This window comes from Bubalus bubalis, chromosome 5, assembly GCF_019923935.1.
Source record: "Bubalus bubalis isolate 160015118507 breed Murrah chromosome 5, NDDB_SH_1, whole genome shotgun sequence".
NCBI classification, from domain to species: Eukaryota; Metazoa; Chordata; class Mammalia; order Artiodactyla; family Bovidae; genus Bubalus; species Bubalus bubalis.
Window position 1 is genome coordinate 18,948,781 of NC_059161.1, and position 27,718 is coordinate 18,976,498.

Below are 27,718 nucleotides of genomic sequence, written 5' to 3' on the forward strand. Positions count from 1 at the left end.
GATGGTGACTGCAGCCATGAAATTAAAAGATGCTTGCTTGTTGGAACAAAAGCTATAATAAACCTAGACAGCATATTAAAAAGCTGAGACATTACTTTCCCAACAAAGGCTGTCTCTAGTCAAAGCTATGGTTTTCCCAGTAGTCTTGTATGGATGTGAGAGTTGGACTGTGAAGAAAGCTGAGCAGCGAAGAATTGATGCTTTTGAACTGTGGTGTTGGAGAAGACTTAAGAGTCCCTCGGACTGCAAGGAGATCCAACCAATCCATCCTAAAGGAAATGAGTCCTGAATATTCAGTGGAAGGAGTGATGCTGAATCTGAAATTCCAATACTTTGGCCACTTGATGCCAAGAACTGTCTCATTTGAAAATACCCTGATGCTGGGAAAGATTGAGGGCGGGAGAAGACGGGGACAACAGAGGATGAGATGGTTGGATGGCATCACTGACTTGATGGACATGAGTTTGAGCAAGCTCCAGGAGTTGGTGATGGACAGAGAAGCCTGGCAAGGTGCAGTCCATGGGGTCATAAAGAGTCGGACAAGACTGAGTGACTGAACTGAACTGAACTACTTTTGAATTACCGGGATCAGTACCCATGCAGTTATCTATGCTGGCATACTTTATGTGTTGTTACTGCTTTTAGTCCTCAAAGGCACTTACCAAGGCTTCCCTAACTATACCCTCCTCCTAGCACAACTCGTTCAAGCTTGTCTTGATACTCCAACAACTTATTACAAATGAAACATATGTGAGTGATTGGCTGATTTTCTTATCCTTCCTCTAACTGGATGCTTCAGCGATTCTGGAGGAAAGATGTCAGTGCTCTCAAAAAGGCTGCCTTCGCATGAGTTCCTTCTTCACCAAATTTACAGCTACCCAACAGAAAGACAGGTGTGGTTTGCAATTAAAAGGAAAGGAGTTCAATGTGGACACAGCACGGGTCAGGTCGCTAGTGGGAAGCCGCTGTATAGCACAAGGGGTTCAACTTGGTGCTCTGTGATGACCTAGAGGGGTGGGATGGGGGCGCGGTGGGAGGAGATATAGTATACATATAGCTGATCCACTTTGTTAACACAACACTATAAAGCAATTATACTCCAATAAAAATTTTTTTAAAAGGTCAGACAATGGCAGGAAGAAACCATCCATGCTTAACAATTACTGTTAAAATATGCCAACCAGTGGGGAGAGTGGCCACTGAACTGGTTGACTTCCTTAACTATACATGGCATTGACTAGTCTGGACAGTACATCCTTCCAGGCTGTGCTTTCTGTATGCATAAATGGCCTTGCCTGCCTTACTCAGGTGGACATGTGCTCACCTGGGCCCTGAGGGTATCCTGACCATTCCAATTCATCCCCTTCCTGGGTGCCTCGACAGCCAGGCTGCTGACTAATCTCAAGACCCTGATGGGTAGTATGGTCTGGATCACAGATGGCGTGGAGTATGGCACATAGATGCTACCCTTGGGGGTCCTGGGGTTGCCTGAGATGTCAGAGTTAAATTGTCCAAGACTGATTCCCTGCAAAGCTCCATAGGAAACAGCTACAGCTGAGAGCTTATTCCCTCACTTGTGCCATGTCAGCTCACTACAACCTCAAATCTTGGACCTGGGGCCTCTGGTCACACCAAGAGAGGGGCTGGTGCTCACCCAGCCATGAATGCTGAGCCAGCACAATAAAGCTACAGCCAAGGTCCTGCTGTGTCACACTGCATTGTACCTTAGCCCCCACTTCACACCAAGGAGTGGGTGCTGCTGCCACTGCTGCTAAGTCGCTTCAGTCGTGTCCGACTCTGTGCGACCCCATAGACGGCAGCCCACCAGGGTCCCCCGTCCCTGGAATTCTCCAGGCAAGAACACTGGAGTGGGTTGCCATTTCCTTCTCCAAGGAGTGGGTGAGTACTTCCTAAACCAAGGACGCTGAGAAGTGCCACGGTGCGAGTTCTGGGGCCCCCCTGAAGCCTGACGCTAGGTGTTCCCTAGGTGGTTACACTGCCCTGGATGCGGCGGGCAGGGGCAGCCTGCCCACCTGCCACCAACCCCGACTCCAGCATTTTCCCCAATTGGCGCTGCTCCAGGATGATTTAAAAAAAAAAAAAAGAACCACTGCTAAGCAAGTGGACCTGCCTGCTTTGAGATCTAAGCAGATTCTGACACAGTCAGTCATCCTGTTTCCTAGAATCCACATGCAAAAAGGGCCATCTTTTCCATCAGGCACAATAGCCACGGTACCTGGGAACCACAATTCTCCTGGGGCCCATAAAAATGTTTTAGCTTCTTTTAAAGTCAAAAGAGAATACATAAATACACTTTTAAGTCAAAGAAAACATTCTCAGATATAATATTAATATATTTACCTTTTAGCCAGCATGGTCATAAAATTTAAATTTTAACTTTGTTTATGGGGAAAGGGCTTCCCAGGTGGCTGAGTGGTAAAGAATCTGCCTGCCAGTGCAGGAGATCCAAGAGACATGGGTTTGATCCCTGGGTCGGGAAGATCCCCTCGAAAAAGAAATGGCAACACACTCGGGTATTCTTGCCTGGGAAATCCCATGGACAGAGGAGCCTAGTGGGCTACAGTCCATGGGGTCGCAAAGCACCAGACACGACTGAACACGCACACAGGTAGTATGGAGGAAGAAGTCACGAAGGCCAGAGTGCCTAGGGCCCCCCAGAGTCACTGTGGGCCTGCCTTTGGAGAGGGCTGTGTGGCTGAGATGTAAAGCTCCTGGGTAGAATCACCCCTGGTGAGGAGGTGCAGTGTCTCTCTCTGCTCGTCTCAGCATGGCCGGGAAGTGCCTCTGACCCCCCTTCTGGCGACCGTTCTCTTGAAGTGACTGTGAGGGGCTGCAGCCCTTGGCGCCCAGGATAAGGACCCCATCTGCAGCTGCATCTCTTGAGCCTGACAGGACCTGAGAAGGCACGGTGAGACAATCCCTCTGGTGGGCTCACTGGCAGTGTGGGGCTCCTGGGTCAGGTGTCCAGAGCATTCCTACCCAGAAAGGAAGGCTCTAGCCAGAGAAACAGCACCATCTCACCCTCTAGAAACAAGAGCAGCCCCGCTGAGCAGCTCTGCCCCTGCTGCACGGGCAGGGTGCCCTGGTTTGCCAGGCCTGCCCAGTGCAGGAGAGGCCCGCCAGACGCTCAGCATGCCAGCTTAGATACAACACCCGACACCAGGCCCCGGGGGCAAGGCCCTGCTCTGCTGACAGCATATGGGCTATACTTTCTAAGAGGAAAAACACTCAGTTGTAGAGGTGGTATATTCCTAATCTAAGAAGGAACTCCAGGTCCTCTCAGCCACATCAACGACCTTAGACTTTACAGTCAAGCTGGTGAACTCAGTCATCCTGGAATTCGTGCCAAAGTTAGAAATCATATTTTTGTTCTAAAAGAAGAAATGGAGGGGCTTCCCTGGTGGTCCAATGATGAAGATTGTGCTTCCAATTCAGGGGTTGGGGCGTATGTTCCAATTCTGGTCAGGGAACCAAAATCCCACATGCTATACAGCAGCACGCCCAAAAAAAATTCTCAAATACCGCCTTCATTAAGAAGAAGAAATGGAGAGATGCAGAACAGCTTAATCCCATGAGGTATGCTGCTGCGTGATTGCTCAGTCATGTCCGACTCTTTGCGACCCCATGGACTGTAGCCCACCAGGCTCCTCTGTCCGTGGAATTTTCCAAGCCAGAATACTAGAGTGGGGTGCCATTTCCTTCTCCAGGGAATCTTCCCAACCCAAGGAGCAAACCCATGTCTCTTGCGTCTCCTGCATTGGCAGGCAGATCCTTTACCACTAGCACTACCTGGGAAGCCCCAGTCACATACCTTCAACTCAGTTACTGAATCCCAGAGGTCCCCACCAGCTGTGCTGGGACCAGGGCATAAAGGTATGGCAAAGGTCTTAGGGACGAGGGCAGAGCGAATAAGGCACTCCAGCAGCAAGCAAACAGCAACCTTGTCAACATGAGGCACTACTGACGCCTCCACAACCATCCCTCTCCGAGAGGATCCTGTCTGCTCAGACGCTGGTGCCCAGTGGCCTCTGTGCGGAGGCCCCTCTACCACAGTGCTGTCCTAGCCACACAAGCTCCAGGCAGCCCGACCCGGCCCCTGACACAGGACGCCAGCACTTACGGCATCCCCTCCCAGGCCCTGCCTCTGGTGGGTGTGCTCTGCCCTCCTGGGATCAGGAACACCAACCCAGGCGCGCCTGTCTCCCCAGTAGCAAGAGCTTGCACTTCCAAGAGCTCTCCATTTCTACACTGATTCGCTTCCAGAAAATGCAGCTGCGGCTGGCCCCCTCTTCACCTCCTGCAAAAGCCTGTCTGTTCAGGATGGCCCCAGCCATCTCCAGCTAGACCTGAGATAAAGAAGACCTTCTGGGGGCTGCTGTGCCTGTCTGTCCCGCTCTTCCGTCAGCTTTCATCAGGCTGCTCTTTGGAACAAGTGATGTCTCTGGGCTCGGGGGTTGGAGGGGGTGGAGGAGGGACTCCTGCATCTAATGAGGCCCCAGGCCTGTGTGGCATCGCCACGTTAGCTCAGCATGGCTCTCCAGGGTGATCTGACAAGCGTAACCTTTAGAAGCATCTGCAGCAAGCCATCTGGCGTTGATTTTTCAGCTATACCCTCTGAGGATTTACCAGTGCTGCCAAGTCAAAGTAATTCTTTTCTGGACACAGCAGCTGCTAAAGTGGGTCACCTTGCATTTCAATTGCATTTCTACTGCTGGAGAAGAGCCTGGTGAGAGGGAACCTACTTTAAGGTTAGTGGCTGGGGTTGTCGTGAGCTGTTGATGAGATTTGGGGAAGAGGAAGTGTCCCAAGGTACATTTACATCATCCAGTCTCCTTTGCAGATTTTTGTTATCGTTCAGTCGCTCAGTCATGTCTGATGCTCTGTGACCCCATGGAATGCAGCACTCCAGGCCTCCCTGTCCTTCACCATCTCTCAGAGTTTGCTCAAACTTATGTTATTGAGTCAGTGATGCCATCCAACCATCTCATCCTCTGTTGCCCCCTTCTCCTCCTGCCTTCAATCTTTCCCAGCATTAGGGTCTTTGAATCTGCTCTTCGCATTAGGTGGTCAAATTATTGGAGCTTTAGCTTCAGCATCAGTCCTTCCAATGAATATTCAGGGTTGATTTCCTTTAGGATTGACTGGTTTGATCTCCTTGCAGTCCAAGGGACTCTCAAGAATCTTGCCTGTTTTGCAGCTACCCAACTCAACCTTAGTACCTGAAGAAAGTGGAACAGGAGGGCTCCATGGAAGTCTAAGGCTCTGGGCCACATACACATGCAGAGAAGAACAGTCAGGATGCTTCAAAGGAGGCACTGCCATTCCTAATTAGTGTCCTCCAGCCAGAAGAAACAAGGCACAAAATGCAGAGATAAAAGGGGAGCCAGTTGGGGACCTCTCACCAGGATTTAGGGTCTCCTGAGCCCCTCCCCTAGAGGTCACCATGACACTGACCCAGAAGCAAGCCGAAGCCCTCTGCTCTTGCTGAAGTCAGTCTCAAAGGTGTCCGGAAGGTCCTCAGCCTTTAATAAGCCAGCTCAGCATCCCCGTCAAAGAGCATGGCGTCCAGTTCCGCCAAGAATCCTCGCTCCCTCTAGTACCCACTGCGTCAAAGAAGCCACAGGCCTGGTCAGCCACAGATGGTCCTGCTGGGGCCTGGGGCATTTGGACCTGAGCTGGCAGCCTCACTGCAGGTCAGGGGCACCCTCCAGCTCCACCTGTAAGTGATTCCTTAGGGCGCGCAGTACACGGAACAGGCGCAGAGATGGGGATGGGATGTCATGCAAGGTGCATCTACCTGTGTGGAGTGCTGAACGTCCTTGAACTTGTCCTTTTCTCATCTCTCCATCCCTGACGAGCTCACCTCCCTCATGGCCCCACCACTGTGAGATCGGGATGATGTCTACATCTGCAGTCTGACCTCTGTCCTCCTCCTCAGCTCCTGTATCCAACTGCCTGATAAGCATCTCCAGTGGGTGTTCCATGGACAGTCCCTCCCAGGCTTAATACTGCACCGAGGGTTCACTGAACCTCCAGACACCAAGTCAGAACCCTGGGCTCCATCCTGGATGCCCCCCTTCTCAGGCTCCCCTCATCCAGTTGGTTCCATGATTCAGTCAGAGGTAACACTTGTAGGATAGTCACTACATGCCAGGGGCTGTTCTAAACACTTTCTATGAACTCACAGAACCCTCACAATAACCCTGAAAGACAGGGTCTGGTATAATTCCCATTGTGCAGAGGAGCAAACCAAGGCACAGGGGCTTCCCCAAGAGCACACAGCTCGGAAGTGGCAGAGCCAGAACTCAGCGGTCCACTTCCAGTCTTAACCACTTCTCTGCTGCCTCATTAAGCCTGTTGCTCTGGCTCTGGGCAACCTTGCATCTCCACCCTCTCCTCCCATCACCACACACTGTCCCCCTAGTCCCCCAGATCCAACCGTCCCTGCAGCCAAAGCAGCTTTGCTGGAATGCAAAGGTGACGGTGCTACCCAGTTGCTTGAAATCCTTTGGTGGCTCCTAGCTATTACAGGAGGCTTCCAAATTGCCCATCAGTCCTGGAGGCCTCCAAGACTGCCTCCACTGGGCCGTCTGGCCCAACTCCTGAGAATACTGCTTCTGTTCAGTTTCTGCCCGGGGATGCTCACCCCTGCCTCCCTCAGCTGCCCAGTAAATATCTGTTTCTCCTTCAAGCTCCAGCTTAGAAGCCACCTCCTCCAAGCCTCCCCTTCCTTTCCAGGTGGAGTTACAGTAGACTTCCAGCCCTACACACACGTCTTTCCTCTCCACACCACAGTCCACAGAACTGTACTGACCCACCTGCTTGTCTTTCTCCCTGGAGACTGTCTCCCCCAGGGAGACTCGGGTTATGTTCCCTAATATGCCATCAGTAGGCTCTCAGCGAAGACGTACTAACTGACTAAAAGCATGAAAGCGATGCCTGACACGGGAAAAGCTCCCACACGGACAAGCAGGGAGGAGTGAGCGCTGGCATTTTGGCTGGATCCCATCTCTTCTCCTGCCGCAGCCCATACCGGCCGGCCTGGCCCGGGCCCCACTCACCGGCTGCACAGGGCAAGGGTGGGCACGATGTCGTGGCTGGCACGGACAGGCCGGGTCCTGGCCTTCATGCGGGCTCTCTGCAGCAGATGCTTGGCTTCTTCATGCCTGGGGCTCAGCACGGGCTGCGGCTTGGGACCGAAGGTCCTGCAGGGGGGCATGTGGGCCAGAGCGGGTGGGGGGAGGGATTAGAAGAAAATAACATGGATTAGGAGGGCTTTAACAGTGTCAAGCATGGCTGTGCCAGAAACAGCCCTGCATGGAAGCCTTCCTTGGCCAGCTCCCACATGGGAGGGCACCAGCCTGGGGCCTGGGGCCTGGGGCCGGGGGCCTGCTGACTCTGGAAGGGACTGGCCCACCCTGGACAGCTGCTCAGAGACCGGAGGCAGAGACCCCAGGAGGATCTAGAAAAGGGTAGGGGAGTCTCCAGATTACTCCATTGTTCTTCCCTGGGCAGACAGCAGGAGTTATCTGGGAGGAGGGGAAGGAAAGAGCCCAGGGCTGCTGGGCTGGGCCTGTGCCCAGCCAGATGGTCTCTACACGCATCACCTCCCTCTCTCCTTCTGTCTCTCGGCACCCACACACACCCACTCAAGCTCACAGCGCACCGTCCTGAGCTCTCACCGCAGACACAAGGCATCAGGGCCCTGCCCATCACCACTCTGCTCCTCTGAGAGAATGACATTTTTATAAGTCCTGGTGATTTCTGGCCTCAGTTCCAATCCTAACCCAACAGACATCAGGTCAGGGCCGAGAGGAACTAAGCTGGACCCACACCAAGTTAGCAAATGGCTCACTCCTCATCATAACGAGGGTCTGCTTCCAGCAGCCCTCACCACCTCCCAGTTGTGCTGCCTCCCCAGCCAGTCCAGAGCTGCCGAAAGTGACAGCAGCCTTTTTTCAAAGCCATCTCCCGGTGACACAGCGGCAGGTCGCGGGGATAACAGCCGCCCCACAGTCTCCCGCTGACCGGAGGGCCCTCTCTGCAGCCAGGCGGGCCTGGGGGCAGGTGCGCTCTCTGCCTGACAGGTGAGGGTGTTCCTGAGCAGAGAGGAACATGTGACGTGTCACTCAAGGTCGAACATCAAGTGAAGCAGAGCAGACGACAGCCAGCTCCACTGCCTCCAGCATCCTTGCTGCATCCTCCTGCTCCTTCCCGCCCCGGGGTCCCAGAGCAGGCTGAGCCGGCATGTGGCTGAAGCCAGACTCACTCTCTGATGTGATGTCTGCACCCCCTGCAGCTGCCCTTGTCCTTCCTCACTGTCACATACGCTGGGCTGTCCCCACCAGGGAGGGTCTGCAGAAGGAGGACTTGGGCGGCTAGAGGCTCAGGCTGGCCTGCATCTCAGTCTGCAGACAGCCAAATCCCGGGCCTTCCCCAGCCCATATGTCACCTGGAGAAAGGGGCCTCGTCTTGACGGGGGACGGTACCAAGTCGTTTCCTAGGTGACGGATGATAGAGATGTGAGTGGAAAATGGCCCAACCCTGAGGCCTCCTTGGGACAACCTTGGACGAGCACTGGGCAGTCTATGATTTTTTTCTTTCTTTCTTTCTTTTTATTTTCCCATTATTTGCACCTAATCCTGCTTTGGGGCCAAGATTAAAACTAAGAACTGCCAGAATAAAGGCACCATCTGTGCCTATGGACCCTGGCAGGGCCCAGGCATGGTTCTGGAACCAGGAGGGCTTCCAGGAGAGAATGAAGAGTGAGCTCTCAAGGCCCGCTGCCCTGTGAGGCGAGGCAGCCCTCTGCACAGCTTCCCGAGCAGGCAGGGCCTCCAACGCACCGCTGAGAGCAGCTGTGCTCCCTGGGGCTCCGGCTCCGCCAGCAGAGATAATGAGGTTACCAGCCTGGAGCGACGCCTCTGCAGCCACGGGCCTCTGGCTGCCAGCCCATGCGCTCAGAGCCTTCCGGTGACAGCTGTGGCCGCCCGGCTGTCGGAGGGCATTTGTCACAAGACCTGGTGGGCAGCCGGGAGGGCTCCAGGCAGCTGGCCAGATGCTGTCAGGAACAGCCTCGCCCCAGGTTTCGAAGCCATTTTCCAGCTTTGCTGTTTTTTTCTTTCTGCTCCCTCTACTTGGAGCTGTTATTTATTTTTTTTCCTTTTCATCAGCTGCCCTGCTTTGGTTTCTGGCAGACAAAGCTGGTTTCTCCACTGATTAGAAAAGCAGGGTTTTTTGGAGGTGCCTGGAGGCATCCATGCAGGAACAAACTGAGCAGGGAGGACAGAGGCAGCCACCTTCACAGACCGCGGCCAAGGTCAGGAGGGCAGCTGGCTCTTGGTCATGGTGCGCTCTGGAGTGGGCAGGCCTGACAGCCCTGTGGCTGGAAAGGGGTCTTTCTCCCCAGTGGCAGGGGGCAAGCAGGTGCAGCCCCATGAACCTGTCCTATTCTCACACCCACCTCGCCACCCCCCAACTTCGCTGGATTGTCCTGGTCCACCCGAGGCCACTGACCCAGCCAGCCAGACAGGTTCAGACTCCGTTATCTGAGGCAGACCCTCCACTGTCATGTGACCACAGCCCTGGAGCCAACTCCTTCCCATCGTGACTACAGCCCAAGGTCCCCACTCCCACGGTCCCTCTGCAGATCGTCTGGCAGGGCTGGGGCGGTCCCTGTGTGGCTCGGCAAAGACTTTCCACCTGAGCACAGACAGCTGTTGTCACTGCGTGAGAGCTCGCACACCTAGGGCTCGTGAGCTCAGCGGGTGGGGCACAGGGTCAAAGAGGCTGAGTGCTTCCCCCGGGCCTCAGTTTCCCCGTCTGTAAACAGCTGGAGTTGTACAGAGAGAGAATCCACGTTGCTATCTCATGAACCTACGTCTTAAGCCAGGAAGTCTGAAGTACCACAAGGCCAGGTGGGGAAACTTGAGGTCCTCTCCTAGGGGGCTCACAGATGCTTGGCCCTCAAGAAGCAGCAACACCTAAAAGAGCTAATTGTGGGGGACAACGGGAGATCCACGTGAGTATCCTGGCCCTTCCAGCTGCCCTTCCAACCACAGCGTCCTAAGCTGACCCCAGGACAAAGAGCAGCGGGAAAGCCCCTCCCACTCTGGTCTCTCCATCTAAGCCCCGCTTCCTGGTAGAGAGGCCAGCTGAGCCCTGCCTGCAGCTCCCCTCCCAGCCAGGCATAGCCAGCTCAAGATCTCCAGTCAGGACAACCACCATTTCCTCCCAGTCAGAGAGGTCAGGGAGACAGAGCAGCCTCCTTCTGCAGCCATCATAATCCTGGATTAAAATAATAAGCTCCAGCCAGTCTGGCTTTAACCCTTTCATCCTAAGAACATGAATTAGGGAAACAATTTGGGATGGAAAGGAATCTGATATTTCCCAGAGTCCAGGATGCAGCAAGGAGAAGGAACATCTATTGTGACCAAAACACATCTTCACCTTTCTGCCTAGCAACTGTGCCATTTTTGCACATTAGAGAGCTTTCAGATGGCCACGAATAGAGTGCCCTTACTGTCACACTGTGCGCAGCCCCCCGAGTGAGGGCAGCAGTGGGCTCGGAACCTATTCTGGACCACGTGTTCCATGTGGGCAGGGGTCTGTGGGCTCACTGTTATAGACGCCTGCTTCCCAGGGCTGCAGGACATGGACAGAACAAACCCTACAGTGAAGGTTAGAAGTGTGTTTCCGGGACAGCCTGTTGTTGGTCCATCACCAAGTTCTGTCTAACTCTGAAACCCCATGGACCGCAGCACGCCAGGCTTCCCTGTCCCGCACTATCTCCCAGAGTCTGCTCAAATTCATGCCCACTGGGACAGGCCGCCCGGCCTCTCATCCTGGGCTGCCACTTCCTAGCTGTGTCACCCTGGTAGCTTACTTAGGGGTTAAGGTTCGGCTTCCTCTTCTCCTAAAAAAGGGCTCAGTTGTTAAGTGAGACCGATCCCCTCAGAAGACCTGAGCACAGAGCCAGGCACTTGATGAGAGTCAATCAATATCAGCATCTATTATCATCGCTGCTTTTATTATTTGCACCATTATTTTGTTAAGTTCCTCTCACCCCCTTGCTGAGCTTAAGATGGAATCCCTGAACGAGAACTAAAAGCACCTGCCAAAGAGATCCCCTGTCATCTTGGGGATGTCACACAAAGGCATGTTCAGAAGCGAGAGACTATTTTGAAGCTAGAGAGGGCTTGGTGGGTTTTGTTCTAGACCTTTGGAGCCCTGCACAGGGCTCAACAGAAAAGGCAATGTCCATCGAACAGGGAGCTGGAGGAGGCTATCTGGTAGCAGAAGGAAGCTGCTACCCAGAAAATAAATGGGCACCTCTCGAAATAGAAGGAGGACTGGCATCCTTAAGAATGGCACATATCCAGAGAAAACTATAATTTGAAAAGATAACGTGCACCCCTCTGTTCATTGCAACACTATTTACAACAGCCAAGACATGGAAGCAAACTAAACATCCATCAACAGAGGAACAGAAAGAGAAGATGGAGTACGTATATACAATGGAATACTACTCAGCCATAAAAAAGAAAGAAATCATGCCATTTGCAGCAACAAGGATGGACCTAGAGATTATCACACTGAGATAAGTCAGAAAGAAAAAACAAATACCCCCCTATAATATAACTTACATGTGAAGTCTAAAACGTGACACAAATGAACCTACCTACAAAAGAGAAACAGAGTTACAGACACAAGAACAGACCTGTGGTCCTAAAAGAGCAGGTGGCAGGGGGAGGGAGGGACTGGGAGTTTGGGATCAGCAGATGCAAACAACCGTATATAGAAAGGATAAACAATAAGTTCCTACTGTGTAGCAAAGGGAACTGCATTCAATGTCCTATGATAAATTATAATGAAAGAGAAAATGAAAAAGAATATACGTATACGTATAACAATCACTCTGCTGTACCCAAGAAAGCAACCCAACACCGTAAATCAACTATACGTCAACAAAATAAAACAAATAAATAAAAACGGATGGCTGCGTGGGATACACCGCATTGAACCCCTTTGAAAAGATGTGTGTGAGGGTGTGCAGAGCTTCCCCAGGTCATTGACTCCTTAGGGAGAGCAAAGTGGTTCTGTCCTTGCCTTCTTGAAGAAGGAAAAGGAGAACAAATTCCTGTGGGCTGTCTGTCCCCTTGGTCAGCACCGCATGGGTGGAGGCAGGTGACCAAGACACCCCCAGGTAGGGAGACAGTGGCCTATTCCCCTCTGAAGACCATGGAGGAAGGCTTCCTCTTGAATTTCAGCCCAGCTCCTCACAGATGAATGATCTTGAGCAAATTAACTTTCCTGAGCCCCTCTATTCATAAAGATTGGGACCAATGAGATTTTCACGTGTGGGGTGTATGAATGTGACAATGATGTGGAGGAAAGTTGCAGGTGACACGCGCTGTGAGGGAGGGCTTGCAGGGACAGCATCCTTCCTTCTCCACGGGGACTCAGAACCCTAGATGCTTCAGGAGTGTGTGGGTAGTTGGGAACACTGGTGAGTGGCTAAATGTAATTTTCTTCTTTTTAGTTTTAGTCTTTGCAGGTTTGAGAGTGGCAAGGGGTTTCCTCGAGTTCTCCTTCGTGTCTGTATATCTGAGTCAGGGGGAAGGATGGGGAATGACAGGGGGTAAGTACGCAGGACAGGTAGGGGCTCAGCTAGTCTTCATTACACCTTGAACCTGGGGGTGCCCTCAGGTATGCCTGCAGCCCTGCGACTCCTGGGAGGAGCAGGAGCTGCTTCTCTCACGCTCGCGCCCAGGACTCCCTCCTGCCACCCCACACCCTCCCTGGTAGGAGGACCCCGTCTCCTGGCAGTGCTGGGACGCTGCCATGCACCGTGGCCTCGTACCCGGTAGCCTGGGAAGGGGGTCTGCAGGTCATTCTGGCTCCCCAGCCAGCTTCTGGACTTTCCGGTTCCCTAGACTCAGGGGGTCATGAGGAATCCTGGAGGTGAGGATGAGACCCTCAGGAGTCACAGGGCTGCAGGTATATCAGAGGAGACACCTAGGAAAGGGTGTAACCAAGACTAGCTGAGCCCCTGACCATCCTGCATACACCCGGCCATTCCCCATCCTGCCCACCAACTCAGGTGTGGGTGTGTTAGTCGCTCAGTCGTGTCTGACTTTTTGTGACCTCCATGGACTCCTCTGTCCATGGGATTCTCCAGGCAAGAATGCTGGAGTGGGTAGCCATTCCCTTCTCCAGGCAAACTTCCTGCTCCAGGAATTGAGCCCGGGTCTCCCACATTGCAGGCGGATTCTTTATCATCTGAGCCGCCAGGGAAGCCCACTGGCTCAGATACACAGACACAAAGAAAAACTGGAGGAAAGCCCTTGACACTCCGAATCTTGTCAAGAGGAGAGAGACAGAAAATGTCTCTCCAGTTCCTCCTACCTTCAGTTCAGTTCAGTTCAGTCGCTCAGTCGTGTCCGACTCTTTGCGACCCCATGAATCGCAGCACGCCAGGCATCCCTGTCCATCACCAACTCCCGGAGTTCACTGAGACTCACGTCCATCGAGTCAGTGATGCCATCCAGCCATCTCATCCTCTGTCGTCCCCTTCTCCTCCTGCCCCCAATCCCTCCCAGCATCAGAGTCTGACCTGGGGAGTTCCTCTTTCAGTATCCTATCATTTTGCCTTTTCATACTGTTCATGGGGTTCTCAAGGCAAGAATACTGAAGTGGTTTGCCATTCCCTTCTCCAAAATCTAAATTCCCAGGCTCTCCAAAATGGCCTCAGCCCACACTCCCACCCTGTGTCCTGATAATATCTTCCATGCAATCCACTGCATACCTCTCCCATGCGTGTCTGCAGGTCTTACCCATCTGGAATGTCCTCTACTGGCTCCAATCAGATCCGATCAAGCCCAAAGGGGCGTCCACCCTGGGTGAGCCCTCAGTTACACTCAAACACGCGTGCTTCTGGCAAACATATTCTGAGTGCCGGTACCGTGCTGACACTTGGCAGGTCCTGGGTCCCAGAGAGAACAGCACGGTCCTTGCCCCTCAAGGAACTCCAGAGGGAAGATCCACCAGCAACAGCCAAAGTTGGTGTAGGCAGAGTGGGCAGTGAGGGCAAAGTGGGAATTCCTTCTGAAATTATACACGGTGTAATGCTAGGTAATAAATTAAGTTTTAAAAGCCCAAGGTTTTCTCACAGTTGTGGGCCTGACCACTTGAGCCACAGCCCAGGCCTCTGAAATTCTTGAGGGTTCCCTGTCTGCCCCTCCTGTAAACTGGAGCCTGCAGACAGCTTCGGGGCAGGGAGTTTTGGCTGCTAGCCGTCTGCGTGGAGGCCTGAAAATCGAAACCCAACAACGTCTGCGCCTTCTTTTCTCGTGATGAGGTATACATGCTGAGACTGGGCTCCCTCCTCTGAGCCTCTGTTTCTGTATCTAGAAATGGGCATAATTCCGCCACAGGGATGGGGGAAATCAACAAGTCAGGAAGTCCTCTGTGCTTCCATCATCATCACAGCACAAGTGAAACAACCCCAGAGACCCTTTCCCCTCCATTGACCTCACAGCGGAGCAGGGGTTAAAGCCCCCGCAGACACACGTCAGGGTCTGCCCCTCCGCCCCCCAAAGATGACACACACGGAAGGCCCTGATTTGAAGCAGAGCAAGCCTGGGTCCCACAGCACCGCCTTCCCAACAAGCTTGCCAAGGCAGGCCCCGGGCCTCAGGGGGCCTCCCTGGTGCCTGCAGCGGCCCAAGGCTGAGTGCTTTTTTGTAAAGAATCGACTCCCTTCCGGTGCAGGGCCTGGGGTGAGGATCACACTGACTGCAGCTGCTCCTCTGGTTTTACATACTTTTTGCACAAGCAGGGCTCAGCTGGGGCCCTAAGGCAACGTGTAATCCCGCTGTGCCCTCCCAGAGCCTCAAGACAGTGGACAGACCCAGCGGGTCCTGGCCGTTTTACAGACAGCGGGGACGGGACACCACAGGCTTCTAAGAATGGATGGGGGCGGAGCCCCCTCGCAGAGCGCCCTTCGATTCCCTCCTCCTCCCATCTCTGACGAGTCCAGTGCTCACACATGGCTGTGAGCGAGGTCACGGCTGACAGTACTGACCCCGCTGGGCTTCCCTGAAGTGCTTTTGTTGAGTTGTTCCGTCACTCAGTCGTGTCTGATTCTTTGCGACCCCATGGGCTGAAGCATGCCAGACTTCTCTGTCCTGCATCAACTCCCAGAATTAGATCAAATTCATGTCCATGGAGTCAGTGATGCCATCCAACCATCTCGTCCTCTGTCGTCCTAAAGTGCTTACCCCTCCCCTTGTCTTCTCTCCACAAATCAAAACCCCATTTCCCAAATCATGTCAATGGCGACTTAGGAGAGAAACAAGCTTAGCCCGTGGAGCCTGCCACCTCCCTTTCTTGGTCTATACTTGAGAATACCAGGCTGAGGGAGGGGGCCAAGGGCCCCCAGATCCCTAACCCAAGGCATGATCTGTGGGGACAGCTTGTAGCAGTGCAGCATAATGGTTAGAGAACAGCCCTTGGTGTTTTTGACTGTGAACCCTGACTCTAACACTTAATAGCTTTATCACCAGGCAAGTCACTTAGCCTCTGCCCAAGAGGGTCTCTGTCAGTCAATGGGAACAGTCAATACGTTGTTATTAGGACACTGTCAGGATGTGGTACAGCACAAGGGCTGGAGCTGAGTGTCAGCATGGTCTTCTGGAAGGAAGGACCTCCAGGTGGTTCCTGTCCTCTGGGGTGGAGTCTCCTTTCGTCCCTCAGGAGAAGAGACAACCAACTGGCCCTGGGACATATCTGGTGTTCCCTCAGCATCTCGGGGGTCTCGCCTCCACGGCTGACTCTCCTTGTGACCACCTGCAATGAGCTGGGCCGACCCCGCCAGTCAGAAAGGGTCTGCTGTCTTGGGCTCTGCTGTTTCACCATCATTTGGGGGCTTCCTATCTTACGACCATGCAGAACAGTAACAACTGAGGACATAAATACATGCTGGGCTAACCTGGTCATTACTGACCAGACTAATGATCAATCGTCAACCTGGTGATTATTTGGTTCTAACACTGAACTGCACTGACGCTAAACTTGACTGGGTGTGAAACAAGACCTTTTATGCCTCAGATGCTGAGACTTAAGGGGCTCACTGCCAGAACACGTCCTGACTGATGTCCCGGCCCTTTCAGGATGACCATCATGACGGCTGCCATGGTCTCAGAGTCTACGCTGTCCAGGGTCCTCAGCCCCTCCATGTAGACCCTGTGGCCAGGGGTACAGGGCTGAGGGAAGTGTGCCTTATTTCAAAAGTCTCTCAGGAAGCTCAGACATAGAGAAGGAGCAGCAACAAAACCGTCCTGCTTACGGGAGAGATGGAACCTGCAGGGTCTCAGGGACCGCTTTAGTATCTGCCCAGAAGACTCAGGAATACAGCCAAATGAGGAAGCCTGTCCCAAGGGGTCTCTGGACATGGATGAACTTTCTCCATGAAGTAGGCGTGCTTTCTGGCCCTTCAGCCTGGGTGTCTACTCAGCAGGGTGTAGATCACCAATAAAGGTCCATGGGGCACTGTGAACAACCTTCTAAACAAGCCAGGGGACAGTTTTCCCCAGGCCAACTCTGTGCCTGGATATATGCTGGGCACCCACCTCATTCCACACATATACACACATGAGATCATCATACAATATACATATGCACACACCTACACAGCCTACACCTAGACAGATACCTCGGGTGTGTGTTTAGTTGCTAAGTTGTGTCTGACACTTTGCAACCCCCTGTATTTGCAAGAATACAGGAATGGGTTGCCATTTCCTTCTCCAGGGGATCCTCCCGACCCAGGGATCGAACCCACATCTCCTGCATTGCAGGTGAATTCTTTACCGCTGAGCCACTGTAAACTGCAGACCCTAACCCACTGCAAACGGTCTGGTAGGTGAAACAACAGTTCAGAAATTCCTACCCTGAGCATTCTACACAAACGCCATCTCCTTGTAGGACTGGGGGAAAGCTCCTCCCGACCCCCCATGGTTGAGGTTCTTGTCCTTTAAGATGGTATTTTAATTACCTAGTATCTAAGATGCAAATCAGGAGCTTCGGCTTCTTTCAATAGTGACCTCTGGGCAACCCCCCATGGATATCCTGGAGTTGAGCCTTCCTCCCACCCAGGGAAGACAGAGTGCGAGCAGGGGGGAGAAGGGAGACATGTAGCTGCAAAAGAGGAGGCCCCGGCTCCTCTAGGCACAAGCTGTGTCTGCCCAGGCAGGTTGTCTCCTTTATGGCTCCCCAGGAAGGACAAAGGGGCAGGGCAGGGGATAGGATGTCACGAGGACCCATCACACGCCTCCACACTGTGGCTGGGCTAGGTGTGGTTGTGAGGGGAGGCTGAACATCGTGGCCAGGGAGGCGGGAAGAGACCCCCGGAAGAAGGAGGGGCAGCTACGATTCCAAATCGTAAATAATGAGGGAGGAAGGAGCCAGACAGCCCCCTCTCCACCAGGCTCTCAGCCCAAGTCAGTGAGAAGGCCAGTGGCCAAGCAGAGGTTGAATCTCCTGAACCAGGGCAGCCCTCACTGTGTGAAAATGGAACTGGGGGTCCACATATTCTGGAGGGGAGGTCAAGCCAAGTGGAACTTAGCAGGCAGGGAATCTGCAGAAGTAACATTGCTGCCCTCTGCCCTCAGCAGAAACCACGAGACCCTCAGGACGGTGACATCCCTGCACAGAAAGGGGAAATGCGGCTGCTCCCAAGTCCTGAGACCTCGCTCAGCTTCACATGCCAGGTGCGCAGTGGAGACGGAGCATGAGGCCAAGCCCTGGGCAGCCACCGATGGATTCACAGACGGCCCCCCTGCCCTCCCAAAAGATACTCCTCTCGCCTACCTGGTCATGACACAGCCCCACGGCCACCCACCCCGACCCCAGGTGCCCAGCTTTCCTCAGACATCGATGGAGGGGCTGGAGCAAAGTCCAGGAGGTTGGGAGAGATGAAGACCTTTACACCAGTCAGCACACCCCTTGACTGGGAAAGGAACTGTCAGAGTAAAAGCCTTGCATTCGCATGCTTTCCCCAAGGATTTTCACATCCATTGAGTAAACTCTGGGAGTTGGTGATGGACAGGGAGGCCTGGCGTGTTGCAGTCCATGGGGTCCCAAAGAGTTGGACACGACTGAGCGACTGAACTGAACTGATCTTGTGTTCAGTCCCACAACAGTCCGAAAGGTACATGACACAAGTTATTACTTGGCTCTCTTGAAGGATAAAGCGACAGAGGCCGGGGCAGGGAAATGAGTCCCACGTCGCAGAGCGGGTGGTTTACAGTGCTCCTTGCACCAGGCTCTGTACCCCGCAGTTTTGCACGGGGAGCAGGGGCCCCACCTGGGCATTGGGGGGTGAGGGGTGCCTCCTAGGAGGCCTCCGGGAGGAGACCTGCCTGCGGGTGCAGCTGCTTGTCCCCTCCCCTCTCCGCATCTCCTACTCTCCTGCTGCAGAGGAAATGAAGGGACAGGGACAACTGTCCAGGAGAGACGCAGAGAAGATGTGTGCCCTGAGCGCTCACCTGCTCTGGTCCGAGTCCTGAAGGGAGATGCCCGAGTCCTGAAGGGAGATGCCCGAGTCCCAGTCCATGTCGCCGGCTCGTCGCTCTAGGACCCAGACCAGAAGCAGAGATTAGGGCAGAGCCAGGACCTGGGCTCTCAGCTGCCGCTTAATGAGCACAAACTCTGAGCACAAGCTCGGAGGAGAAAGTTTTCTCCAGCAGCCATTTACTCCCCCAGATAATTCCGACCCCCCCAGGTGGAGGCTCAGCCTGTCACAGTGACTGCTGGTGGGCACTGTCGTGAGCTTAGGGCCCACGGGGGTCTTCTGAAGCGCTGGGTGTGGGAGGAAGGAAGGGCAAGAGCCGTGGCTAAGCCGTGAACACTTGCAGCGGTGCGACCACCTGAGCTCAGCCCACCGGCCTGGAGGCTGGGTCTCTCTGTGGGGAGGGACTCCTACCCAAGGACAATGAAGTCCACTGCAGGCTGAGGACGTGTCATCGTCAAAAAGCCACCGTTGAAAGAACCACAGGGAACAAACTGTGGAGGATTCCCTGTGGTCTGGGACAGGGGTCTCCAACCTCTGGGATCTAATGCCTGATGATCAGAGGTGGAGCTGATATGGAAATAATAGAAATAAAGTGCTCAATAAACGTCATCCTTGAATCATTCTGAAACCATCCCCGTCATCCCACCAGTCTGTGGAAAAACTGTCTTCCATGCAACCAGCCTCTGGTGCCAAAAGTTGGGGACTGCTGTTCTGGGGGGTTTGGGGGAGCCTTTAGCAGATGGGGCTGGCTGTGAGGTGATGCAGAATCTGTGTCAAAGCCCAGACTAAGAGACAACCTAGGAATCTGGTGATAAACAGCTGTGCTCTCCCACTTTCGCACCCCTCCCCTCCGAGGTAACCCCCATCTCCCTTTCCTTCTCCTGGACTCTCCCACTGCCCCCAGCCCCCAGACCCAGAGAGTGGGCCTTACCTGGCACAGCTCTATCCCAGCATGAAGTCCAGCCTGGGACTCCCACCTTGGAGGGGCCCTGCCCCCCAACACTTAGCATCTCCTGCAGCAGAAGGCGGTTCCTCTCCACGCGGTCAGACAGGGACAAGGTGCTGCCCCCAGTGCCCAGCGCACCCAGGTCCCCGGTTTTCCAGAGCTCCCCCAGGAGAGCTGGCCTGGGGATGAAGTTCTCCTCGGAGGTCGGAGACAAGCTGTCTGGGTCTCTCCGGGTGCCGAGACCATCCTGCTGGGGGTGTGACCTTCCTTTCCGCAGGGTGAGCACGTGGGTGGTTTTGTTACAAGGACGAGAGCCCCCCGGCCGGCCGGGAGTGACCCTGTGGATGGGGCCCTCTTGCAGAGAGCTGGGCCCGGCCGGCAGAGCTCTGTCGTGCTCAGGCCGTGTTTGAACAGCCTCTGGAGGCCACGGGCTCCTCCTGTTCCAGCACTTGAGTCCGGGAGCAGGCGACCTGGGAGGCCTGGGGTCCTCGTTCCTGGCGGGCTCCTCCTCGGGGACACTGCGGTCCAGCGGCCTGTCGTTTGGCTTCTGCGTGTGATGGACCACCACAGCCTCGGGTGGGGAAGGCCCCTCTGACGGAGGCTTGGTCCCACCCACCTTGACTCGTCTGCACTTGGGTTTCTTGAGGGCCAGCCGCTGATGGGAAGTGAGGCTGGGGCCTGCCCCCTGTCTGCCCGCTGTCATCCTCTCCTTCAAGGCCCTCACCTTGGACTCCAGCACGGAGGGCCCCTGGAGCTGTATCCCCCATGCCCCAGGAGGCTGGGTGGCCTTCGGGCTGGGTGTTCCATCTTCTTGAGGGCATGGCCAGGGTCTTGGGAGGTGTCCATTCTCTGGCTGTGGCTCGGGGCCACTTCTCTCCACAGCTGAGGTCACCTCCATGGAGCTGGCCGTTCTGCTCCCTATCTGGGGTTCTCTGGAGGAGAAAACAGACAGAGCTCCTTAGACCCACTACCTGGCCAGCTCCCACGACCTCCTGGGTCTCCATATTGCCTTGGTATAGAGCCCTGTCTGGAGGAAACTTGGGGTCAGATCAGGGGGTGCCCCTAGACAATGTGAAAGCAGCTTGGGGAGCACGAGCCTTTGGATGGTACAAATAAGTCATTACTGAGTTTTTTCTTCCAAGTCGGAGTAGTAGTCTTATTTTTCTATCCCCATTTTATAGGTGGGGACAGTGAAGCGTCAAGCAACAGCTAATCTGCCTAGTGTGGACCAGAGGGGAAATGGGGGCTGCATTCCCAGTCCCTGGCTTCGTGTTTTGCTGACAGGTGTCAGGCCTCAGGGGAGGATGGCAATTTCTGTTCATGCCCACAAGCTCTTCCCTTTCCAAAGGGAACCAATGCAGAGGATGGGCTTCAGGAAGATACCACCCTGGATCTGACCCGCTGGTGGAAGGTGTCCCCCTCCCTGTGCTGAAACCGCAGGCGTGAGCAGAGCTGTGCTCACAGGGCGGCCAGGATCAGGCACCAAGGCCTTTCAGCGTCTGCTCGGTGCTGGGCAGGCCTGAAGGTACTTTCAGACGCTCTCTCTCAAATTCTCACACCATTCTGCCGGAACAGAGTTATGACCCTCATTTTTACAGACATTTTACAGAGAGACAGAGGCACAGAGCCATTAGGAGACACCAAAGCTGAGGGAGGCCTGGCTAGAAACTCAAAGCTTCTCCTCCCAAGGTCAGGGCTCTTCCAAAGCACCCAGTGACCAGGACCCCAACTCCCCTTAGTCCTAGACAGGTGACCTGCCCAGATGACCGCTCCTTGGTAGCACACTTGATGTCAATGTCTTCACAGGGAATAAAAGTGAGCTCGAGATTTTACTCGCCAAGCAGTTCTGTGCACACATAGAAGCCACAATGTCTTAATATTTATCCTGCTCTCTGAGAACATGCCCCTTCTACACCATACATCTAGGAATGTCCCACTGCATGCATAAAAATTCATATTTACATAAATTACAAACTAGAGGTTAACTATTCACCTAATACTGACTGAGGATTCACTACAGAATCTCTTAAATGCCAAGCCTTTCTATAGTCATTTATTACAACTCCGTTTTTAATATATTTCATGAATACACATATTCCATAAAGCAAAATACATACACACGGTCTGTATGTTACCTCAGTTTTAAGCCTGTGACATTTAAGGCCTGTCTTCGGGAGGACGGGATCAGTCTCTCTACCAGTTCATTTAGAATTGACGAACTCTGTCGTCACAGCCCAGCCACTGAGTCCTCTCTTCTAAGGTTCGATCCAGGAAGCAGGGGATTTGAAGGGTATGGGTGCAATTTCCGTCACATTACAAGAGCTTTCAGGTAAAGTCTTGAACAGCATTCCAGAGATCACCCCTCTCTAGAGACCTGTTAGGATGGATGAGACTTTCCTCGGGGGAACAGTGGGTACCGATTTGTGCGGCTCGGGGCCTCTGGAGCGCTGTGCTCGTCTAACCCCAACCCTGAGACGCTGAAATGAAGACGGTCGTGACGGGCAGGCCTCCCCCCGCGACCCTTCCTTCTCGCTCCCCCGGTCCCGCCATCCCCGGCCCGCCCGGGGCCTCGCCTCCTCCGTACTCACTGAAGGCTGCCGCCGGCAGGTCTGGCCGCCGCCTCCATCCCCTCCATCCCCGGGGAGACCAGGCCCTCCTCTCGCCCCCTCTCCCTCCCGGGCCCGTGGCGGAGAGCAGGGCGCACGGGCTCCGGCCCGGGGCTCCGGGAGTGCGGCCCGCAGGCCTCGGCTCTCGGGGCGCGCCCGGCTCGGCTCCGGGCTCTGCGGGCCGCCCCGGGGTCCGGGTGGGGTCGGAACCGGGCAGCCGCCCCGCGGACCGCGGCCTCCCTCCAGGTCCGGGGACGGGACGCGGGGTCGGACGGGGAGGGTGCGGGAGGGCAGGAAGCGGCATGGGCGGCTACCTCATGGCTCGGCCACGGAGGGGGTGAGAGGCCAAGCTCGGCGCCTCCCCCGGCTGGGACGGGAAGAGGGAGCGGGAGAGCAGAAAGGAGGCGCGGCGGAAGGGGCTGGAGGAGCAGCCCTCGCTCCCACCCCGCCCCGCCGCCCCGCGCGCTCCCCGGGGCCCGGGGCCCAGTCCCCAGAGCCCTGCAGGGCCGCCCCTCCCGGGACCGTGCAGACGTCTAAGCCGCCGGCCCGGCCGCGAGCTCGGCGCCTTGGACGGGGCGGGGCGGCCTTCCGTGCCGCCGGACTTCACCCCTCCCGGCCCGGGTCGCCCCGTCCGCCGGGAGGGCGCTCGCAGCCCAGGCTTCGGGGAGAGCGCGGCGGTGAGACGCGGCTCCACGTGAGCCAAAGCTGCGGAAACACCGCGCTCTCCCCCGAGCTTCGCGGCGAGGCGTGTAACCCTACACCCGGGGCGCGGGGGTGGAGGAGGGAGGCTCGGCCGGCGGCTGGCGGCTGTCGGGGTGGAAGCCGAGGAATGCCCTTTGTCTGGACAACTTTTCCGGAGGAGGCGCCCTCTCCGAGGGGCTGTCTCCTTGGAGGTCAAGGTCATTTGTTTCCGCTTTCTAGCAGCGCGAGGGGGCACACGTGGTGGACGCGAGTCCCCTCTTCTTGTGCAGCTAAGGGGAGAGCCAGGTGCCTGCATGGCCAGACGCCTTGGATAGGGACCGGTTCTGGGGGCACTCTGGGGACTCCTGAAGGCCCCTTGTCACTTTTCCCAGACCTGGCAGGAAGTATTAATAGCTGCAAAGGACTTGACCTGCAGCGGTGGCCCCAACCAAGGGAGCACGCTTTCTCTTTCCACCCAGGGGGAGGGAACGGAGCCCCAACTATTTCCAAACCTATTTCTCCACAACAAACGATAAGAGAATTAGGACCCAGGAGATTCCGGAAATCTCTACAAAGGGAAGGTGCTGACCATCTTTCCGACTGCTAACAAGCTTCACTCTCCAGCGCCCGTTGCTCTCTGTTTGCACGGAGGCAGACCTAGAGTCACCATCTAGGTGACAGACCTAGCTGCCTACCATAAGGACCCCAGCGTGCCGACTGCTGCGCAGAGGGTATGGGGTGTCAGGGGAGGATGGGAAGGAGGCCTGCCCTTGAGTGAGTAAGAGTTACTCTGCACAAAGTGGGGAAGAGGGCATCTGGGCAGGACAAGGCATCCAGGCCTGAGAGCAGCTGTTTGGGGAGCTGTCTGTGGGTGGACTAACCTTTGCTAATTTAGGCACCTGGAAGATTATCTAGGGCACACCCTCAGTGTTACAGAACAGGCCCAAGGTCACACAGGTGGTCTCCAGGGTCCTGGGTTGTGCTCTTGCAGCTAGCCCCACCACCCCCATATTCCCACAGCAAGCAGTTCCTCCAACAGGGACTTACCATTCTGTGCTGTAGTACCGATCACTTCATAATACAGTAACTGGTACCACTTATGGAGGGCATTCTATCACCTGGCATTGCTGCAGCCTTAAGAGATGGGTACTGTTTCCTGTCTTCTTTATACAGATGAGGAAACTGTAGTTAGATGATCTGTCCCAGGTCACAGAGCTGATAAGTCCAAGACCCTCTCCATTAAACACCCAGAACAATGCTGTTGCCAGCATTCCGCATATTCAACATGAAAAGATTTTGTTTAAAAACATAAAAAAAAATTGTGAAGTACTGGGATAGTCAGATTGTTGCTGCTATGGTCCAGCCCTTCCTTTCTGGATCATCTCTGCCTTCTTCTGCCAACCCAGATAAAATCCTGTAAACCTCGATAGACTCCTTCCTCACCTCCGTGCACAATGTCAACCCTACAAACAACACTATTACTATTATTCGGGACCTGTTATGAGCCAGAGTCTGAACCCAGTTCTGTCCAGGTCCAAGACGCTCTGCCTTGCTTCTTCCTTTCAGAGTCACTGCTTTGGAGCTCAGACTCTTAGAGATTTCAGTTCCACGACTTCTGCTCTCTACCTCCCCCAGAAGTTAATGATCTGTAAGGTAAGTTTCTGAAAGTTCTAGCAAAGGCTTAGTATTTAAAGGAAACCTGCCCTCAGCCTGTTTACCATGCAAATATTCACCTTCAGTATACTCATTAAATTTGTTATTTTGCAATAAACAAGGGGATGCAGTGACACAGTTATACAGAGGCTTTAACAGGCACCTGTAGGAGACGTAAGAGACGCGAGTTTGATCCCTGGGTCGCGAAGATCCCCTGGAGAAGGAAATGACACCCACTGCAGTATTCTCACTGGGAGAATCCCATGGACAGAGGAGCCTGATGGGCTACAGTCCATGGGTAGCAGAGAAGTTGACATGACTGAGTGTCTGAGCACACAGCACACAGGTCCTAAAAACACCATAAGCCGATCCTTAGAATGCTCTTCAATGATAGTGGCACTCGCGTGTCTCAGGGCATGTCTCATTCATCTGGATTCTGTTTGGCTCGGCAAATATTTCTTGAGCTCCTACCGTGTGCCAGGGGCTGGGGAGACAAAATGTAGTACCCACAAATCCTGCCTTTGAGGAATTTCTGGTCAACTCAGAGTAGGGCAGTGCCTAAACTGTGTATAAGTGGTCACATCAAGGTGAGCACAGGTTGGAGGTGTGGGTCGTTCACAGGAATAGCTAGACTGAGATGCGTGCTGGGTGGTCGGGGAGGTGTCAGGGCGAGCTGGGTCTTGCAGAACAAACAGGAATTAGCCAGACAGAGGGGGAGGGGTGGGAGAGGCAAGTCAGAGGAGGAGGGATTAGCATAAACACTGGCATTGAGGTGCGAAACTGCCTGGTTTAAGTGTCAAATATAAAGGTTAATCTGGGAAAGTCTGGGGCTGGGGGTGAGGCTGCAGAACAAAGGTGGTGGGGCCTGGTTGAGGGCTCTAGGTCCCCGGTGAGGCGCTTGGACCCTGTCCTTTGAGGTGAGAGTCCCTGGAAGGTGGTCTAATCTGGGCCTTAGCCTTGAGCACCTTTCAAGGCTGGGGAACTGCCTTACCTCCTTGAGTATCAGACTCTTTCATTACCACCCTTTGGAGAGGAATCTACGAGGAACCCAAATGTAGAGTAAATAGCAGTCACAGAGCCCCCCTCCTCCTTTTGGATCACCTAGAGAAGTCTCCCTCCCCCTTAGCCTGGATGAAAACACAAGCTTCACTCCTCCTCTCCACCCTCCCCCAATGGGCTCTGAACACTTAGTTTGAATAGGGAGCCTTGTGGGTTGTGGAAGTAGGGATTTCCCTTAGGATGGAGGGAAAGAGTGAGCTAGTACTTCGAGGTCCCTCCCTTAGAGCAGGTGGAGTCCGGTGGGAAAGGGTGGGAGGGACACCTCTGTCATCCCTCCCCTTACTGCCTGCAGGAGCGTGTCCAGCTGGAGATCTGCATTTCCTGTCCTCATCAGGGGGCACTGGTCCAGGAGCACTAGAGCATCTGATCCTGGCGACCCTCCTTGTGATACTGTTCACAGTCCCAGGGCCTCCCCCTCGGACCCTGTTTTTCCTTCCAGCAGAGTGTCAGGACTGGTTTCCCATGTACCCGCTTCTCCCTTGATAGGAATCCTCCTGCTGTTTCCCAGGGTCCAGTCTACCCAGAGCTCAGGTAAACCCTCCCAGGACGCTGCTGAAAAGGCTGATTCTGAGGTCTCACCCTTGGGGATTCTGATTCCTTAGTTGGAGTTAGGCCCAGGAATGTGTTCCCTAACAAGTTTCCTAGGTGATTTTGAGGCCAGTCAGTGTGAAGAAGCAGAAATCCTCAGCTTAAAACTCAGAGTCCTTTGTATGGTACAGCAGTCCCGCTAGCCCCAGTTCTCACCACCCCGAGAGCCTGTCCAGCCCACCCACCATATTGAATTGCTTCTAGTTCCCCCGACTGGCTCATGTCTCCTCACCTTTGCCCAGTCTTTCCTTCAGCCTGAAACACACTGCTTCACGCCACACACACATACACACATCCCAACCCAACTTGGCTGTCTCCTAGACCGTCCACACTCAGCTCAACTGGAGCCTCTACAGAGACACCTTCCCCGACATCCTGTGCTGTCCTCCCGACCTGGATTAGTGCACCCCTGACCTGCTTCTGCCCGAGCACTTATCACTCTTGAGTGGTCAGCCTCTGACACCTCACAGTGCTTCCTGCTCCTCAGCCTTGTTCCTGGCTCCAACACACTCCCAGCACATAAAAGCTACTGACTAGAGGCCACGTAGTTAAAATGAAAGCAAAAAAATCCCTGTCAGGTAAGGATGCCTAAGAGCATAACAGGGGGCTGCTCCTGCTCAGTGGATCAAGGTCATCTCCAAAGGATGTGGTTCATTCCCTCAGTGTGGCCCATCCTGCCCCAGGGCCTGCGAGATAGTCGGCCACGGGCAGGGTGAGGACCGGCCTCCGGCCTTCATGACTCCCACTTACACCTGATGCTCCTGCCCGCCTCGCTTTTCCCTCAAATGGCCACTGATCCCAGACAGTGGTGTGGCCCTTACACTTCAATTCTGAGTGAGCCTGGAAATTTGCAGATAAAATGGCTCTCAGAAGAAGAAATAGATGGGGAAGAGGAGAGAAGAAAAGCACGCGAGAGAAGCAGGTAAATCTAGGTGGAGAGGAGATGCCTGGTACAGTCAGGCAACATGACAGCTGGGCACCTCCAGAGAGCGACCACCTAGGTTTCTAGTCATGCCACTCCACACACACTAACACACACGTATACACACGCGTGGGAACACATGTATGCCATGTTCTCCTTTGCCACGCTTGCCTGAGTTGACTAAGACTCAGGAAGAGCAAAGGCGTGGTTCCTACCTGGTCAGCCCGCACCGCTCCCCGGGGCAGGCAGGCGGGGAGCTGCCGGGATGGGACGGGCCTGTCCTGGAGACACTGACGGCAGACTCCTCCGCCCTGGAGGCCCACTCGCCCTGCGCCCACCCTGAGTCTGCCAGGCATCTGCTCCCGTGCGAGTGACACTGTAGCTTTTCATTTCATAATCCTAATCACCGGGAAATGATTGGGCTTAGGCAAATGTTCTAATACTCTCCCTCCGACTCCCCAACTCCCCATGCCTGCTCAGTGGGAGGCCGCCATCAATAAGAGGAGAGGCCCCTAGCTCTCACCTGTCTGCCAATAGCCATGGTCATCTTGGCCACACTGATTTTTCTCGTTAACAAAATGAGAGCAGATGCAGGGGGAAAGATACTGGAGGTTGACCGAGCACTGGAGTCATGTCTGTGACAGCTTTTGATCCTGAGAAAAGTCAGTGTT

The 27,718-nt window shown here is 54.5% G+C and overlaps 1 protein-coding gene across 6 annotated transcripts in view; it reads right to left on the bottom strand.

Annotated features, from left to right (window-relative positions):
* Positions 1-22,975, bottom strand: part of KIAA1614 (KIAA1614 ortholog) — a 44,973-nt gene extending 21,998 nt beyond the window's left edge. Inside the window, exons 1-5 of one of the 6 annotated variants that reach the window (XM_045165677.1) lie at positions 22,127-22,972; positions 21,674-21,912; positions 19,524-20,470; positions 18,567-18,651; positions 7,083-7,226 (exon numbers count right to left, since the gene is read on the bottom strand). In XM_045165677.1, the coding sequence (XP_045021612.1) occupies positions 7,083-7,226; positions 18,567-18,651; positions 19,524-20,436 (1,142 nt within the window). In that variant the 5' untranslated portion in view covers positions 20,437-20,470; positions 21,674-21,912; positions 22,127-22,972. The other 5 variants (XM_045165676.1, XM_045165673.1, XM_045165674.1 and 2 more) reach the window with 5 other exon arrangements.
* Positions 22,976-27,718: the final 4,743 nt, after the last annotated feature.